At 39.4% G+C, this 15,181-nt stretch overlaps 1 protein-coding gene across 2 annotated transcripts; it reads right to left on the reverse strand.

Annotated features, from left to right (window-relative positions):
• Positions 1-1,192: 1,192 nt before the first annotated feature.
• Positions 1,193-14,380, reverse strand: rrm2 (ribonucleotide reductase M2 polypeptide). 2 transcript variants are annotated; one of them, XM_052036331.1, is made up of 9 exons: positions 14,185-14,380; positions 11,579-11,725; positions 11,144-11,260; positions 10,571-10,704; positions 9,261-9,355; positions 6,363-6,496; positions 4,469-4,573; positions 4,111-4,224; positions 1,193-2,774 (listed from the first exon to the last, which is right to left on the reverse strand). In XM_052036331.1, the coding sequence occupies exons 1-9, from the start codon at positions 14,266-14,268 to the stop codon at positions 2,622-2,624; spliced, it is 1,083 nt and encodes a 360-aa protein (XP_051892291.1). In that variant the 5' UTR covers positions 14,269-14,380; the 3' UTR covers positions 1,193-2,621. The 2 variants fall into 2 exon arrangements, with proteins under 2 accessions (XP_051892291.1, XP_051892292.1); XM_052036332.1 differs by lacking the exon at positions 4,469-4,573 and having other exon boundaries at positions 1,196-2,774.
• Positions 14,381-15,181: the final 801 nt, after the last annotated feature.

Raw genomic sequence — 15,181 nt, forward strand, 5'->3', positions numbered from 1 at the left:
GACTGTCCACTTGATCTATGCCTTATCTTGTACACCTCATCCTCCTCTCTAGACAGGAAAACCTAGCTCACTCAACCCGTCCTCATAAGACATGCTCTCCAATCCAGGCAACATGCTGGTAAATCTCCTCTGCACCCTTTAAAGCTTCCACATCCTTTCTATAATGAGGCAACCAGAACCGAACAATACTCCAAGTGTTGTCTGACCAGAGTTTTATAGAGCTGCAACATCACCTCAGCTCTTGAACTCAATACCCCAACTAATGAAGGCCAGTGCTCCATATGCCTTCTTAACAACCCTATCAACCTGTGCAACAACCTTGAGGGATCTATGGATGTGGAACCCAAGATCCCTCTGTTCCTCCACACTGCTAAGAGTCCTGCCATTAACCTTGTATTCTGCCTTCAAATTTGATCTCCCAAAGTGCATCACTTCACTTATCTGGGTTGAACTCATCTGCCAATTCTCAGATCTGCATTCTATCAATATCATGTTGTAATCTACAGCAACCTTCTACACTATCCACACCACCACCAACCTTTGTATCATCAGCAAACTTACTAACCCACCCTTCCACATCCTCATCCAAGTCATTTATTTAAAAAAAAATCAGAGCAGGGGTCCCAGAACAGATTCCTGCAGAACACCACTGGTCACTGAACTCCAGGCAGAATACTCTATCTACCACCACCCTCTGTCTATGAGCAAGCCAATTCTGAATCCACACAGCCAAGTTTCCATAGATCCCATGCCTCCTGACTTTCTGAACAAGCCTTCCATGAGGAACCTTATCAAACACCTTAGTAAAATCCATGCACACCATATCCACTGCTCTAACTTCAATGTGCTTTAATCACATCCTCAAAGAATTCAATCAGGCTCATGCAGCATGACCTGCCCCTCACAAAGCCATGCTGACTGTCCCTAATCAGCCCATGCTTCTCCAAATGCCCATAAATCCTGTCTTTAAGAATCTTCTCCAGTAATTTGCCCACCACTGAAGAAAGACTCACTGGTCTGCAAATTCCAGGGTTAACCCTACTGCCTTTCTTAAACAAAGGAGGAACATTTGCCACCCTCCAATCATCTGACACTTCTCCTGTGGCCAGTGAGGATGCAATTCTTTAAAATGCAACACATTGTGATTTAACACATGAGTATTCAGTTATAAGGAGACTATATTCAAATTGCTTTTAATACCAACTTTATTAAATTGCAAAAGCCAAATTAAAAACAGGTCAAGTCTAAAATCCACAAGCAGGTCAAATTGTGAAAACACAGACATGTATTTAGAATAATTCCATTCTCTTCCAGGTAATCTTCCTTGCATTTGTTATGGCAAGTTTCAGGGCCAGTCTAGCGCTGGAGGCCAAAGTTTAAAAAAAGTCATTTGTATAATTCTGTCCATAGAACTCAAGCTGTAACCTGTTTTCTTATTGATGTTCAAATGGCTTTGTTTGGTCAGATTTTAAAAAATAAAAACTCATTTATACCAGGTTCCTAAAGTCTTACATTTGAGATCATCCAGGAATAAGTGCAACATGGACAGAAAGCTAAAATACAACATTCTTACAGTAACTTGATCCATTAGACCTCAACCAAATAAGGTTGATAGGCCACTCACAATTCATTCCACAATTCTAGAAGGAAGAACTTAAAGCATGGTTTGTAGGTTTTAACCAAATATCAGTAAACAACTCCTAACACAGAAGTTAATCCTCACTCATTAGAACTAAACAATACAGTATCAGCTGGGCATTATCCTCAGGTGGCAGAATATTGGGTTTAAGTTAATGTAAGCAAATTTTAAATATGGAGGACAACATACCGCCATCACTGTTTAGTGATGTTTAGGCCAACTCAAGCAAATTTCATTTCATCTCACCATCTCCAAGGTCAAGGGTTTAAAACCAACAACTTTATGTGCTAGATTCATGTTAACACCAGTCTGCAAACTGGGACACCAGTATTACAAGGGAGCTTCATCATAAAGGCCACTAAAATCCACTGGGCAGTTTTGTTTGAATAGCTGCTGCAGGGTAGAGACTTTTAAAAACTTCCAAGCCATTTAATATTTGAATATCAAGTGCTTTTTCATTTTTGCACTGATCAAAAATTCCACTGCCAATAATGAATTGCCTACACCATTTTAGCCAGATCCGGTTCTTTCATTACACACAAATGGATGACAGATTAATTGGTATGCAAGTGAATGAACTGCATTACATAAGGGGCAGTTAAGCCAGGGAAGCCTGTTGTGAGAAGTACATGATCTCAGAGATCTAGGTGGCTTACAATGGCTTTAGGTACCATCACTAGTCCAACTGAAATTCAAGAATAGCAAATAAATAAAAAGGAAGCCTACAAACATTTAGATTAATTCTTCACTCAGGCAGACTATAGTTAGCCTTTTTAAGAAGCCACTTCCTCCTGCATTTTAAATGTAGCAAATCTGTCTGTTATCCAAAGTAAACCAAAAATTCTCATGGCACATTACAAGCTTGGTAGTACAGTCAAGAGCCATTCCAAGGTCAGATGCAAAAGCCAGCTGTTGAATATTGGCTATATACATTAAAACAAAGCAAATATTTGTTTTTAAAAATAAATTGTATCCAAACAGACTAAAAGTCAGCATCCAATGTGAAGTTCTTATCTTCTGCACTTGACATCACTCCCATCCTTTGATACTCAGCAACTCTCTTTTCAAAGAAGTTGGTCTTCCCCACCAGGGAAATGTTTTCCATGAAGTCAAAAGGATTTTCTGCTTTAAAAATCTGAAGTGAAAGAATTGGGTCAAGTAGGTTGCGGTTCAGTCTTTCCACACATCTGTTCTCAGTGACAGTTAAGGAGAGGGAGAAATAATGGTCACAAAGCCCAGTGGAGTTAATCATCACATCCACTTTAACACCAGGGAGAAGAAATTCATCCTCCATTCTATAAGCTGAACAGTGTTGAATGACTGAATTTGAGGCATGCACCTTCTGAAGGACAATTCTTTTACCTCTGTTTACAATAATGCTCAACTTTTACATTTCCTTTTGATGTGGGAGGGTCTTTCTGCACATCAATTCTCTGCTGTTTCTGAGCACACCCATCAGTCCCATTCCCTCACTTATTTCCCTGCAACCTCATGCCCAACCACTGCCACCCAGTGCAATTTACAGAAGCCAATTAACCTATCTTTTGGATGTGGGAGAAAACCAGAGCATCCAGAGAAAACCCACAGATACAGGAAGAACAGGAGGACTCCAGAAAGTACCCAGGGTCAAAATCAAACCAGAGCTGCTGGAGCTGCAAATTTCTATTATAATTGCATCAACAAAATGCAAGTTGAATCTCAGCTGAAAACTAAGTGACTTAAAAGACAGTTGGACAGATACAGTGGATAGGAACGGTTCAGAAGGTTATGGGCTAAATGCTGGCAAATGGAACTAGGCATGGTTTGTTGGGCAGGCACAGTGTAGTGGTTAGCATAACGATATTACAGCATCAGTGACCCGGGTTCAATTCCGGCCACTGCCTTAAGGAGTTTGTACGTTCTCCCCATGTCTGTGTGGGTTTCCTCCCACATTCCAAAAGATGTACGGGTTAGGAAGTTGTGGGCATGCTATGTTGGTGCCAGAAGCGTGGTGACACTTGTGAGCTGCTGCAGAACACTATGCAAAAGATGCATTTTACTGTGTGTTTTGATGTACATGTGACTAATAAAGATATATCTCGCTTGGATGGGCATCTTGGTCAGCATGGACCAGTTGGGCCAAATGGCCTGTTTCTGTGTTGTACGAGTATGACACACACTTCAAACCTCATCTCTTCATACCCTATTGCACATTTCCACAGTAATTACCAACAAGGCAAGTGGGATGGACAAATTTGAGATTACAAATACTCAAAGCATTCATATTCTACAGACTGGTCAGTATATGGTTATCAGGCATGCAAATTCTTTCCCTCTCCATCCTCCAGCTATTCTGTATAGATGCAGAAATTAGTTTGGCCTCAAGATATTCATGGCTTCAAGTATATTTATTGCAGATCACCAATGATTTACTTTGCTTCTGTAGCACAGTCCATCTTTTACAGATAAAGAAAACAGAAATAAATACTGACCTTACTAAAGCCCAGCTCCAATAGCAGGCGGTCAGCTACAAATTCAATGTAACGTTTCATCAGGGTGCAATTCATGCCTATCAAATTCACAGGGAGAGACTCTGTCAGAAACTCCTGCCAAAAGAAAACAACTGGGGTTAAGACAATAAGAATCAAGATAGCAACTATTTTAGGAAACTAATCAAGTGTGATAAATCCTAGAGAATGATTCAGGATCTTTTATTCAGTGAACATAACTAAAATTTTTAAATTCAAGTTGGACAAAATTGGAAAAAGGTGACATCCGTAAACCAAGTTAAAATGAAAGATTCCAAGGATCAGACAGGTACTGCTTCTTTTTAAATCCATTAATCATTACCTTTTCAATCCTCACTGCCTCAGAGATAATTTCTATGACTCTTGCTTTTGATGGCTTGTGAACCAAGTGTTTGAACATAAGGCATGCAAAGTCACAATGCAGACCCTGAGAAGAAATGAAACAAGACACTAAAACAAGGTTACCACCAGGATTTTAGTTGGATCAATTTTCCAAATGGGAAAGATGTTGGTATAAATGCATCTTCCGTTCAGAGCATCAAATCTACCTGGTTTGTAAAGGCCATTGTAAAAAAATCTCAGTACTGAAGCAATGTTAAATTACTAATCTTAGAAAAAAAATCAGATAGGCAAAGGAAGAAACTTGTTTACTTTTTAGTCAGTCTTTGTACGTGATCACTTACCAGATCAAGACCATTTATGAAACATTGATGCCCATCAGTATGCCATTGTAATAGAGACGGGTGGCCAAGGAAAAAAATTTTGACAAATCTAATAGAGTGTTGAGGATTATAACCAACATGATAGATGAAGACATACCAGTGAATGTAGAATAACTGTCTTCTCAAAAGTGATTTTATCAAGTTCCACATGAAAGATGGTTTATAGAAACAAAATTAGGAATAACATATCAGTTTAGATATTGGATTGATTAATTCCTTCAATCTTCTATTCGTTAAATAGTTCTTTTATCAGGTTGACCAACTGTTATTCAGAGTGCCACAGGGGTCATTATTGTACCCTCTGATATTCACAATTTACACAAAAGTTGGATGAGTTGCATTCTGTCTTTTCATCCAAGTTTACTCATAATACAAAGCTACATAACAGCATGAACTACGAAGGAGGATACAGTGGGCTAGAAATATACCTGTTACTGCACAAATGGAGACCTTTCAGCCTGTTAATCCATGCCTTTAATCAAGGTCAGGACTGAACCTGGAGCAGTTAGCAGCACCAACAACTTCTGTTTAGACAACTCAAGGTGTTATGGAGTTAGAAAGAGAATGGAAACAAATCTTTATGCCCATCAAGTCTATGCTGATATCAAGGACCCATTTACATTAATCCTACCCTAATCATTTTAGGTTAGATTAAAAATATTTAATGCAGACCACATTTTTTGGCACCTCAGCAGGCTAAAAAGTATGAGTTCTGATTAAATGCATGTTTGAAGATTTTTGCCCCCACTAATATTAAACAAAATGAGAACAAAATCAAGTCTCTCAGAGAAAAATGATAGGTCGAGCAGCAGTGGACAGAGAAATAGGGTCAATATTTCAGGTCAAGGACCCTTCATTCGAACCTAGAAAAGGAAGAAAACAAATGTGTTAAGTGGCAGAGGGTGAGGGGTGGAGAGATCAGAGGGGATGCCTGTGAGTGTGGAGACCCAAATTGTCAAGGTAACAATGACTTAAGAGGCAGTTCGAGAGTCTGACAGAGAGAAGAGGACTGTTAAATTTGTTACTGTTCAATTCAATATTACATCCCAGAGGGTTTAAGAAGCTGAGGTGCTGTTCCTTACGTTGGACATCTTTGGATGAATGCAAGATGCCAAAGACAGGTCAGAGTGGGAATGGGGTGCCCAAAATCTTGCAAGTTCTTGTCACTATAGTGGCAAACAAACACCTGATGCTCAAATGGAGCTTATGAATAGATGGTTTGAAGTTATAATTACTAAAACTGTTGGGAATAAACTATTGGTGTTTTCTTTGCCTCTTACATTTTACTTTTAAATGTATTACAGCATTCAATGACAAGGAGATACACTTAGGAATGCAATTGGAATTTTATGTACTCTCTGGTTTCATTGTGCAGGCTGTAAGTAATTGAACAAAAAACAATATTCTGATACAAAACTGACTAAATTCCAATTGCTACTTTATCACAAATCCATATTCACCCTGCATTTCATCAGCAGAACACCCAATACTTACCTCATCCCTGCTGATCAGCTCATTGGAGAAAGTCAGACCTGGCATCAAACCTCGCTTCTTTAACCAGAAAATAGCAGCAAAGGAACCAGAAAAAAAGATTCCCTCAACAGCAGCAAAGCCAATCACACGCTCCCCTAGATTGGATAAAAGGCAAGAATTTTATTTGAAGAAATGAGAGAATAATCAACTTTAAGTGCATAATTTGCATCTCAGTCAGAACACAAGTCAATGAATGGATATTATGGCTAAACACCCCAGTAAATCAAATTCAATCCACCAAACCTGCTCCATAACACTGTGGTTGAGATTTTCCTTACTTCATCACTCTGGCTGGCTTTTAATATAGGACAAGTTGAGAGAATGTATTATTAGTATAGCATACCAATTAAAAATGCTTTGAGGAAGCTCTTTGAATAAAGACATTTTACAGCTCAAGCCAGACCCTCTTCTCACCCAAGTTCCACAACATATGTAGGTTGTTGAAAACATAATATTGCTTCTAAGTCTATTAACTGCTTCCAGAAATTAAAAGATACTGCCCTCCAACTAAACATTATCATCAGCTCCCTAAGCCAACAACTCCATTCTCTGGCCACCAGTTAAAACAAGATGCCAAGAATGCAAACTGTGGCCAGCAGCAAAGTTTTCTAATGACTCCAATACCAAGAACACTTATTCCTCCCACCTCTGACTGAATTTCAACCCAGTTGAATTGTGCATTCTAAAATAGTTGCACAATCTAGAGATCCTCTCTCCAGCCCAGAGAAAAAGCACTACAGATGCTGGAATCTAGATGAAAAAAAACAAGATGCTGGAGGATCTCAGCAGGCCAGGCAGCATCTGTGGAGAAAAACCAGACAGTCAACATTTTGGGTCAGGACCCTTCTTCAGGACTGAAGACAGGAAAAGGGGAAGCCCCATATATAGGGGGAGGGAAAGCAGAGCAGTGATAGGTGGACAAAAGGAGAGAAGGGGTGGGCACAGGTGGTAATAGGTAGATGCAGGTAAGAGATAGTGATGGGCAGATGTGGGTGAGAAGGGGAGAGCAGATCCACTGGGGGATGGGTCAAAGGTATGGAGGCAGGTACCCCATGGGGGGGGTGGTGGGGCAGGGTAGGAGAAGGAAAGGAAAGGGAAAAAAAACATTGGTGAGGAAAAAAGATTGGATAGGAAAGGGAAGAAAAGAGGCATGGTGGGGGAGGGGGTTTGGTGGGGAGAATTCACTGTTCATGCCATTGGGCTGCAAGGTCCCACCAAACCCCCATCCCCCACCTTCCATCCCTTTTCTCCCCCGTCTATATTTTTTTCCCTTTCCTCCCCCTTCATACAGCACCTGCCTCCATACCTTTGACCCATTCTCTGGTGGATCTGCTCTCCCCTCCTCCCCCACACCTGCCTATCACTATCTCTTACCTGCATCTCCCCATCACCACCTTGTGCCCACCCCACCTCCCCTCTTTTGTCCACCTATCACTGCTCCATTTTCTTCCCCTCCCCTCCAACCAATATACATTAGGCTTCCCCTTTTTCCCCCCCATCTTCAGTCCTGAAGGACCCTGATCTGAAACATTGACCATCTGTTTTTCTCCATGGTTGCTGCCTGGCCTGCTGAGTCCCTCTCCAACCCAGTTCCATATTCACAAGGAATCCGCATTCCTCCAATTCTGGCCTCTTAGATTTAAAGCTCCACTGTTGCCAGCCTTGAATTTAGGATTTCCACTTGATGCTCCAAGATCCTTAGAATCTACTTCTTAACGTGTAGCTCAACCAAATCAAACAACTTTGCACGTTTGAAGTTTGTTTAATCAGGTTCTTCTAACATGCCTTGGGTTAATTTACTCAGTTAAAAAAGCACAATACAAGATTTTCCTGACACTTTCTGGATCCTAGTAGCTCAGCTTCCTACTACATTGAGCATTTGAGCCTAGAGGTCAGGCAGAGGTTCATCTTTTAAATAAACTGATAAATACTTATCATTTCCATCATTGAGCAAATTTGATTGGAAGAAATACAAATGAAATCCATATTCAGTTTGCTTGTTCTTTTACTGCCTACACCACTACTATCTTGTGGTTATCAAGCATAAGTAGCACAAGGAAATTTCCCATACTGCTTCATTATCAAAAACTGATACCAAGCTCTGCAGGGAGATATTTGTGTACAAGAAACCTGGTCAAACAGGTAGGTTCTAAAGCACATCCTTAAAAGGTGGACATAGAGTGGGAGAGCCTTAGGAGCTCATAGCAAGATCAAGAATTGGAGGAACTGTGCTATTCAAGGTTCGTATGGCTGAACAGGATTACAAGAAAAGTTGGGGAGAAGCAAGCTTGAAAATCATTAATAAGAAAAACAAGGAACAGATTAATTAGATACCAATGTAGATCACAAAGCACAGGAGGTGCTAGTGAATGAGAGTTGATGTGTGGGATAGGACACTGACAGCAATGTTTTGGGTCACCCGAAATTAAATGGATGGCAGATTGAGGTAGTCAGCTAAGACTGTACCTCTAGAGGTAATGATTTTTCAGATGAGCCAAAGCAGAGATTCAGTAGGATGTTGTTACAGGAGGTGGGAGTAGGTGGTCAGGCCTGTGTGGGTAGTGGTCTAACACTCGAGGCCTTTGCTATTCTTCCAACTCTTCACAGCCACAGCTGTTTAGCATTGAAAGGCAGCAAAATCTAGAGCAAATGAACTCAGGAGATTTAGTTTCATTGTTTCTAATGAGGCAAAATTTTTAAAACTGTATTAATATACGTGAATTACTTCAAGGATGAAACATCAATAAAAATGAGACTAAGGCTTTGAAATCTTTCACATTCCAGTGAATGTATAATGTTAATTTTATAAGCAGAATACATCAATGTTTCATATTTTTCTGATGTTATAAAGACCGTTACCAAATGTGGATTCTTGATCAGCAATCCATTGCAAGGCCCAGTCAGCCTTCTGCTTGACACTTGGCATTGTTTCAATGGCATTGAACAAGAACTCCCTGAAGAACAGATAGAAACAAATTAGAATTAGATCAAGTATTCAATATTTCTCTAAAATGGCACAACTTTTCAATAAATAGGTTAATGCTGGTTTATTCAGGCTACTTCTGCAAGCAGCAAATTCCAAACCTCTCTCATTGATTACAGAACCTACAGGAAGCAAGGAAATCCATATCCCGCAGTTATAAATAATATACAGACTAGGCATTTCAAATAAATCTCATGGAGAGATTAGAAATTACTTTCCATTCAGTGTTCTGCTTAAAAAGCAAATATTTTCTATTAACTTTTCTTGGTGTTACTTTGGAGCTAAGTTGTGTCAATCCCTTCTCCTTATGAAGAATGGTCTTGGAGAGCAGGAACTAATAACTCATGTCCTTCAAATAGTAATCACTTATGTCCTAGGCATTCAGCATCTGGATTACACTAGTGTGGAGGGACTGGCAAGTTTGTTCTCATCCAGTCTTCACAGAAGTGTGCATCTTCCAAGAATATCAGACAGTGATGGGAAACCACCTTCATGGCACCCAATAGTGCCAGTTATATTGGTTCAAAAATTAAACATCTGAAGAAAAAACCCAAGTTAATGTTAAGTCACTTCTCTTCACAGATGCTGCTTTTTCTGCTGGAAATTTGTAGTGTCCTCTTATTTCAGATCTCCAGAACTCTAATATTTTAGATCCTGAAATCCCAGAATCCATTTTTCTTCCTCTCCTACCCAACCTTCCAGACAGATCAGCTGCAATTCACTTCATCTTCTTTTAGCCATCATTATCACATTCAGACCCCACCATATCATAGACATTCCTTTTGTCCTTGTCACCCCTCCCACTTCTGAAATTTAATGTTCAATTTCTAATTTTTCTTGTTTCTGGTGAAGGCTATCGACCTGAAGCATTAACCATTTCTCTCTTCAGATGCTGCCTGACCTGCTGAGTATTTCCAGTACTTTCCATTTTTACTTGCAGTTTTGATTCCCCATCTCCCAGCATTAATGGAGGCCGACTTTAAATGCAAGCTAGAACTTGGCATGTAAAATTTGAGTCAACATGGATCATTAATAATACCACAGATGTTCTTTTCCTTACCATACACATTCCTTAAAGTGGAAGGTCACTCACTATTCAAGCTGGAAAACTACACCTGGCCTCAGTATGTTTGTACCAAACAAATGTTATCTTGGATAAGACCCAATTGAAACCTTGATTCTCCACCTCTCACTGGGATCCTTGACGTAGGTATCAATGAGGAGACTATACATCTCTGAATGAACATTCTCCATGGCAATTTGGAAACCATAGAAACAACGAGCTTCAGTGACCTGGACCTCCTGGCTGAATCGTTCCACCTACAAACGACAGAAGAATAACTACTTGAGTGGCTACAAAATCCTAAAGTAGGGATTTGAGAATAGTTCCACTGTTCTCAGTTTGTAAAATTGTGTATTTAGTGAGGCAATAAACTTTCATATCTCAGAGGATTTACCATTTCAACATTCAAATCCATAATTGGTAATTTTTGAAATCCCAGTGTTACTGATGATACCTTTGCAATTACATTGTCCTATAGAGAAAATTAGCTTTATGATAGAGCAACAATGCTTATGAACCATCTATCCAAATGTAATGAAAGAGTGCATGCTAAACTTCTCAACTGCAATTCAGAACTTCAGTGCCCTTCCCAGTTGAAATGTCACTTCAGAATTGGCTTACATCTTGTACACAAAGCACACAATAATGGGAATATCATACTGTCAGAGAATTTTCACAGTATTTATGCATACATACCAGGTTCTCATTTACAATCCCATCACTGGCAGCAAAGAATGCCAAGACATGTGAAATAAAGTATTTTTCATCCTGTTTCAGAGATTCCCAATGTGCTAGGTCTTTTGACAAGTCAACCTACAAAAACAAAGCATTAACACTTATCTCCACTAATGTGTCTCACAGGTATAAACAGGCTACCCAAAATAACATGGGCATCCCGACTCTATTGTCATAATTGTGAGGAGTCCATTTTCTAAAGAATTCTTGAAAATTAATTGGGCATGGTACCACAAAATATTTCACCTATAATTCATAAAATTTTAAAATGTCATCCATATAATTATGGAAAAAAGGCACTTCATCCTTTAAAAATAAACCACTTAAATTACAGTCATTGCCATGCAGCTACTGACCCAGCTTCCTAACTCCCCATTACAATCCTTACACAATTACCTCTTCAGCAGTCCAGAATGATGCTTCTGCCTTTTTATACATTTTCCAGATATCATGGTATTGAATTGGGAAGATGACAAACCGATTGGGATTTTCACGAAGAAGGGGCTCATCCTGAAGTTTTGCAGCTTTGTCTTTCAGGTTAATCTACAAATTCAAAGAGTTTCATTATTAAAGCAGTATGGAAATCTTCTCCAAGAAGAAAGTACATTATTGTACTGGCAAACATCTGGTGCTAGTCACATTTTAGAACAGTTTTAGAGAAGGACACCTTAAGCTTTTGATCCCTTCATGCATATTTCAATTTGCCTGGGCCAATTTACACTCCCTGCATAATCCCAGATCTATATTTGGTATGGTAAGCATCAAGCTCTGCTAAACATTAGAAGTTGCAATCAGTTGACTAATTCCTCAATATTTTACACCCACAGTTGCTGGCATCCAAAAATATCCATCAAGTAAAAATTTAAAGCCCACAGCACCAAAAAGAGCAACCCTTCACAATATTATCCCCCAAGCAGTTAGTTTTATAGCTATCAATATAAAACTACTAGCTTGCAACAACCCCTTATAACGTTTCCCTGAATGTCTGAAGATAGGCTGGCTTCAAGATATTCATAACCTTCCACAGCCCTCTCCAATTTCACCAATAAAAAAGGTTCAAAATATGGGAAAACAAAAAGGAACCCAATTAGAAAAAGAGCAGCTGAAAAATTAGAGGCAAATTAGTGACAAAGATTGGAGTTTGTTTAAAAAAATATTTGGCCAAGTCTAATTCACCTTTGCTCTCAATGATATGCAAACATCTCTAGTCATATGTTGCTACACTTTTATCACATTCACCTTTGAGAATAGAGTTTGAATTGATTGCATTTGGGTCCAAATCCAAGACAATCACGTTATTCCATTTTTGCCATGTCTCAGTTTAGAAGACTATTTTAATATCATTCAGAATATGGAAGAAGTTATTCAAAAAGAAAAAAGTCAGGATACAAAGCAAGACCAGGAGTGAGTCACTCAACTTTTAAAGCTGCCCTACCATTTAACAAGATCAATTGCTAATCTGATTGCAACCTCAACTCCACATTCCCACCACCTGGTGTAACTTTCACTCCTGTCTGCCTATCCCTTAAAAATATTCATAGGCTTTGCTTTACAACACCCCTTGAAGAGCTCCAAAGACTCACAAAAATCTGATTTCTGTCTTAAATGGCAGACTCCTTATTTTTAAAACACTGACCCCTGGTTCCAGATTCCCCAAAAGGAACAACATCTCTACATCCACGATCAATGCTACTCATGATTTGGTAGAAACTTAATATCTTATCACACTTTTCTAAACTCCAGCATGTCCAAGCCTGGCCTGTTCAATATTTCCTCATAAGACAACATGCCTATTATACACAGTAGTCAAGTAAACCACCTCTGAACTATTTTCAATACATTAACTTCTTTAAATATGGAAACTAATTCTGTATACAGTACACCAGATGTGGCCTTATCAATATCCCATAGATTGGAAGCATGACCTGTCCATTTTTCATTTCAGTTCCCTTAACAATAAACAATAACATTGTTCAACTTTAACTACTTTCTATACTTGCATACCTACCTTTTGCACATCAATATAGATTCCTCTGCACCCAAGTTCTGCAGCCACTGGCCATTTAGATGGCTTTTTATTTTTCCTGCCAAAATGGACAATTTCACATTTTTCCCACATTATACACCATTGGCAAAATCTTTGTCCACCCAGTTATCTACATCTCTTTGCAGTCCCCTCATGTCCTCTTACCAACTCACTTTTCTACCCAAGTTTAATTAGCAAATTTAACAGCCTTCATCCAAGTCATTGCACAACTTGTAAAAAGTTGTGTCCCTAGCATCAGTCATTACCCAAGAATGCATAATCAGCAAACTTAGGGAAACAATAAAGTTGGTCTCTCCTTCAGTTTCTCAATAATTTTTCTACAGGCCATGCTCCTTTGGTCATGTGTGAAATGCCTCCCTAAACACTTCCAAACCTGGAATTACACGTGGACTTCACATTTGCTGACAGCCACAGGTGGTGATTAATTTCAGTCTACTGAACAGCAATTGGATTGCTCTTGAAGAGAAAACAAAAGACCCCCAAATGAATCTTAGAGACCACAATCTTCTACATGAAACTAGATTTGATATGAAAAAGATCTGTAAACTTTAGGAGCAACTATAGCAGGTATTCCAGTAGACCGTTAAAAGAAAAATGCTGAGTTTACTGTGTTCCAACACCAGCAACCCCCTCCCCCACTAACACTACCATCCATACATCGGACTTTAGACGCTGTTACACAAGAGAAACCCTCACTCCATTGACTTTTACATACTTAGCCGCTAAGGTTTAAATACTTTTCAAAATGGCCTTGTTTCCATGCCGAATAAAACGTTACAACATACAATGTCTTGAACATAGTCAAGTTTGCACGCTGATTTCGACCTGATTTGATTGCCACCGGCGTATTAAACTTCGTAGACTTCATTACTTCCAACCACAAAATGTTATAGTTTCTAAAATCCAGCCACATTAATTCTCCAACAAACCTAGTTTTTCTTCAAAAAAATCTTACCGAGTGCTCATGATCTTTGTGAGGAGGTTTTGAAGGACTATCGAGTATTTGACTTTTATGAGACAGGCGTGCTCGAGCGGACATGACAAGATATAAACACAGCTTATTTAAAAAAAAAGAGATTTGCGATCTCAGAGTACAATTACTTAAAAAAAAACAAACCAGACTCACTAATATTACTTGCAGAAGCAAACAGCTCACCAGAACCTGCTGCCGCTCCAGTATTTTTAAACCTTCCCGCGCAGGCGTGCACTCTGTATTCTAACCACGCCTCATTTCGGCAAAACATCCAATTGGATCTATTGAATTCTGGGACGTCACAATGCCTAATGCTCAATGAACATGAAGCGGGTAATTGTTGTGACACAACGTTCCACTCCTGTTGCAATAGACACAAGTGGGCAGTGAATGCTTGGGGGGGGGGGGGGGGTGAATAGGAAACCAGACAAGCTGTTTTAATTTGTTCGGTATGATATTGAGCTGTCTAGTGTGTTGGAGCTACGCTTATCCAGGCAAGTGAAGCGTATTCCCTCACATTTCTGGCATGTGCTTTGCGGATTGTGGAAAGGCTTTGGGGAATAAGAAAATAAGTAACTTGTCGCAGGATTCCTAGCCTTTGACCTGATTTTGTAGATTTGATTAAATTTGATATGAATTTGACGGTGGGGCACTTAATTGGTAATTGATTTATTATTGTCACGTGTACCGACATACAGTGTTTGTGTGTCTTCCAGACATTCGTACACTGAGGTAGCAAAAAGGAAAACAGAATGCAGAATCTAGTGTCACAGTTACAAAGAAAGTGCAGTGCAAGTAGAGAAATAAAGTGCAAGGACCACGACGAGGTAGACTGGGGAAATCAAGAGATCATCTTTTAGCGTGTGAGAGGTATAAGAATGGTAGTGCTGTTGAATGACATCTCTTGTTGGAGATGGTCTTTGTATGGCATAAATATTACTCCCCACTGATCAGTCTATTCCTGAATGCAGTCTAGGTG

Source organism: Pristis pectinata, chromosome 22 (assembly GCF_009764475.1).
Source record: "Pristis pectinata isolate sPriPec2 chromosome 22, sPriPec2.1.pri, whole genome shotgun sequence".
Taxonomy (NCBI): domain Eukaryota; kingdom Metazoa; phylum Chordata; class Chondrichthyes; order Rhinopristiformes; family Pristidae; genus Pristis; species Pristis pectinata.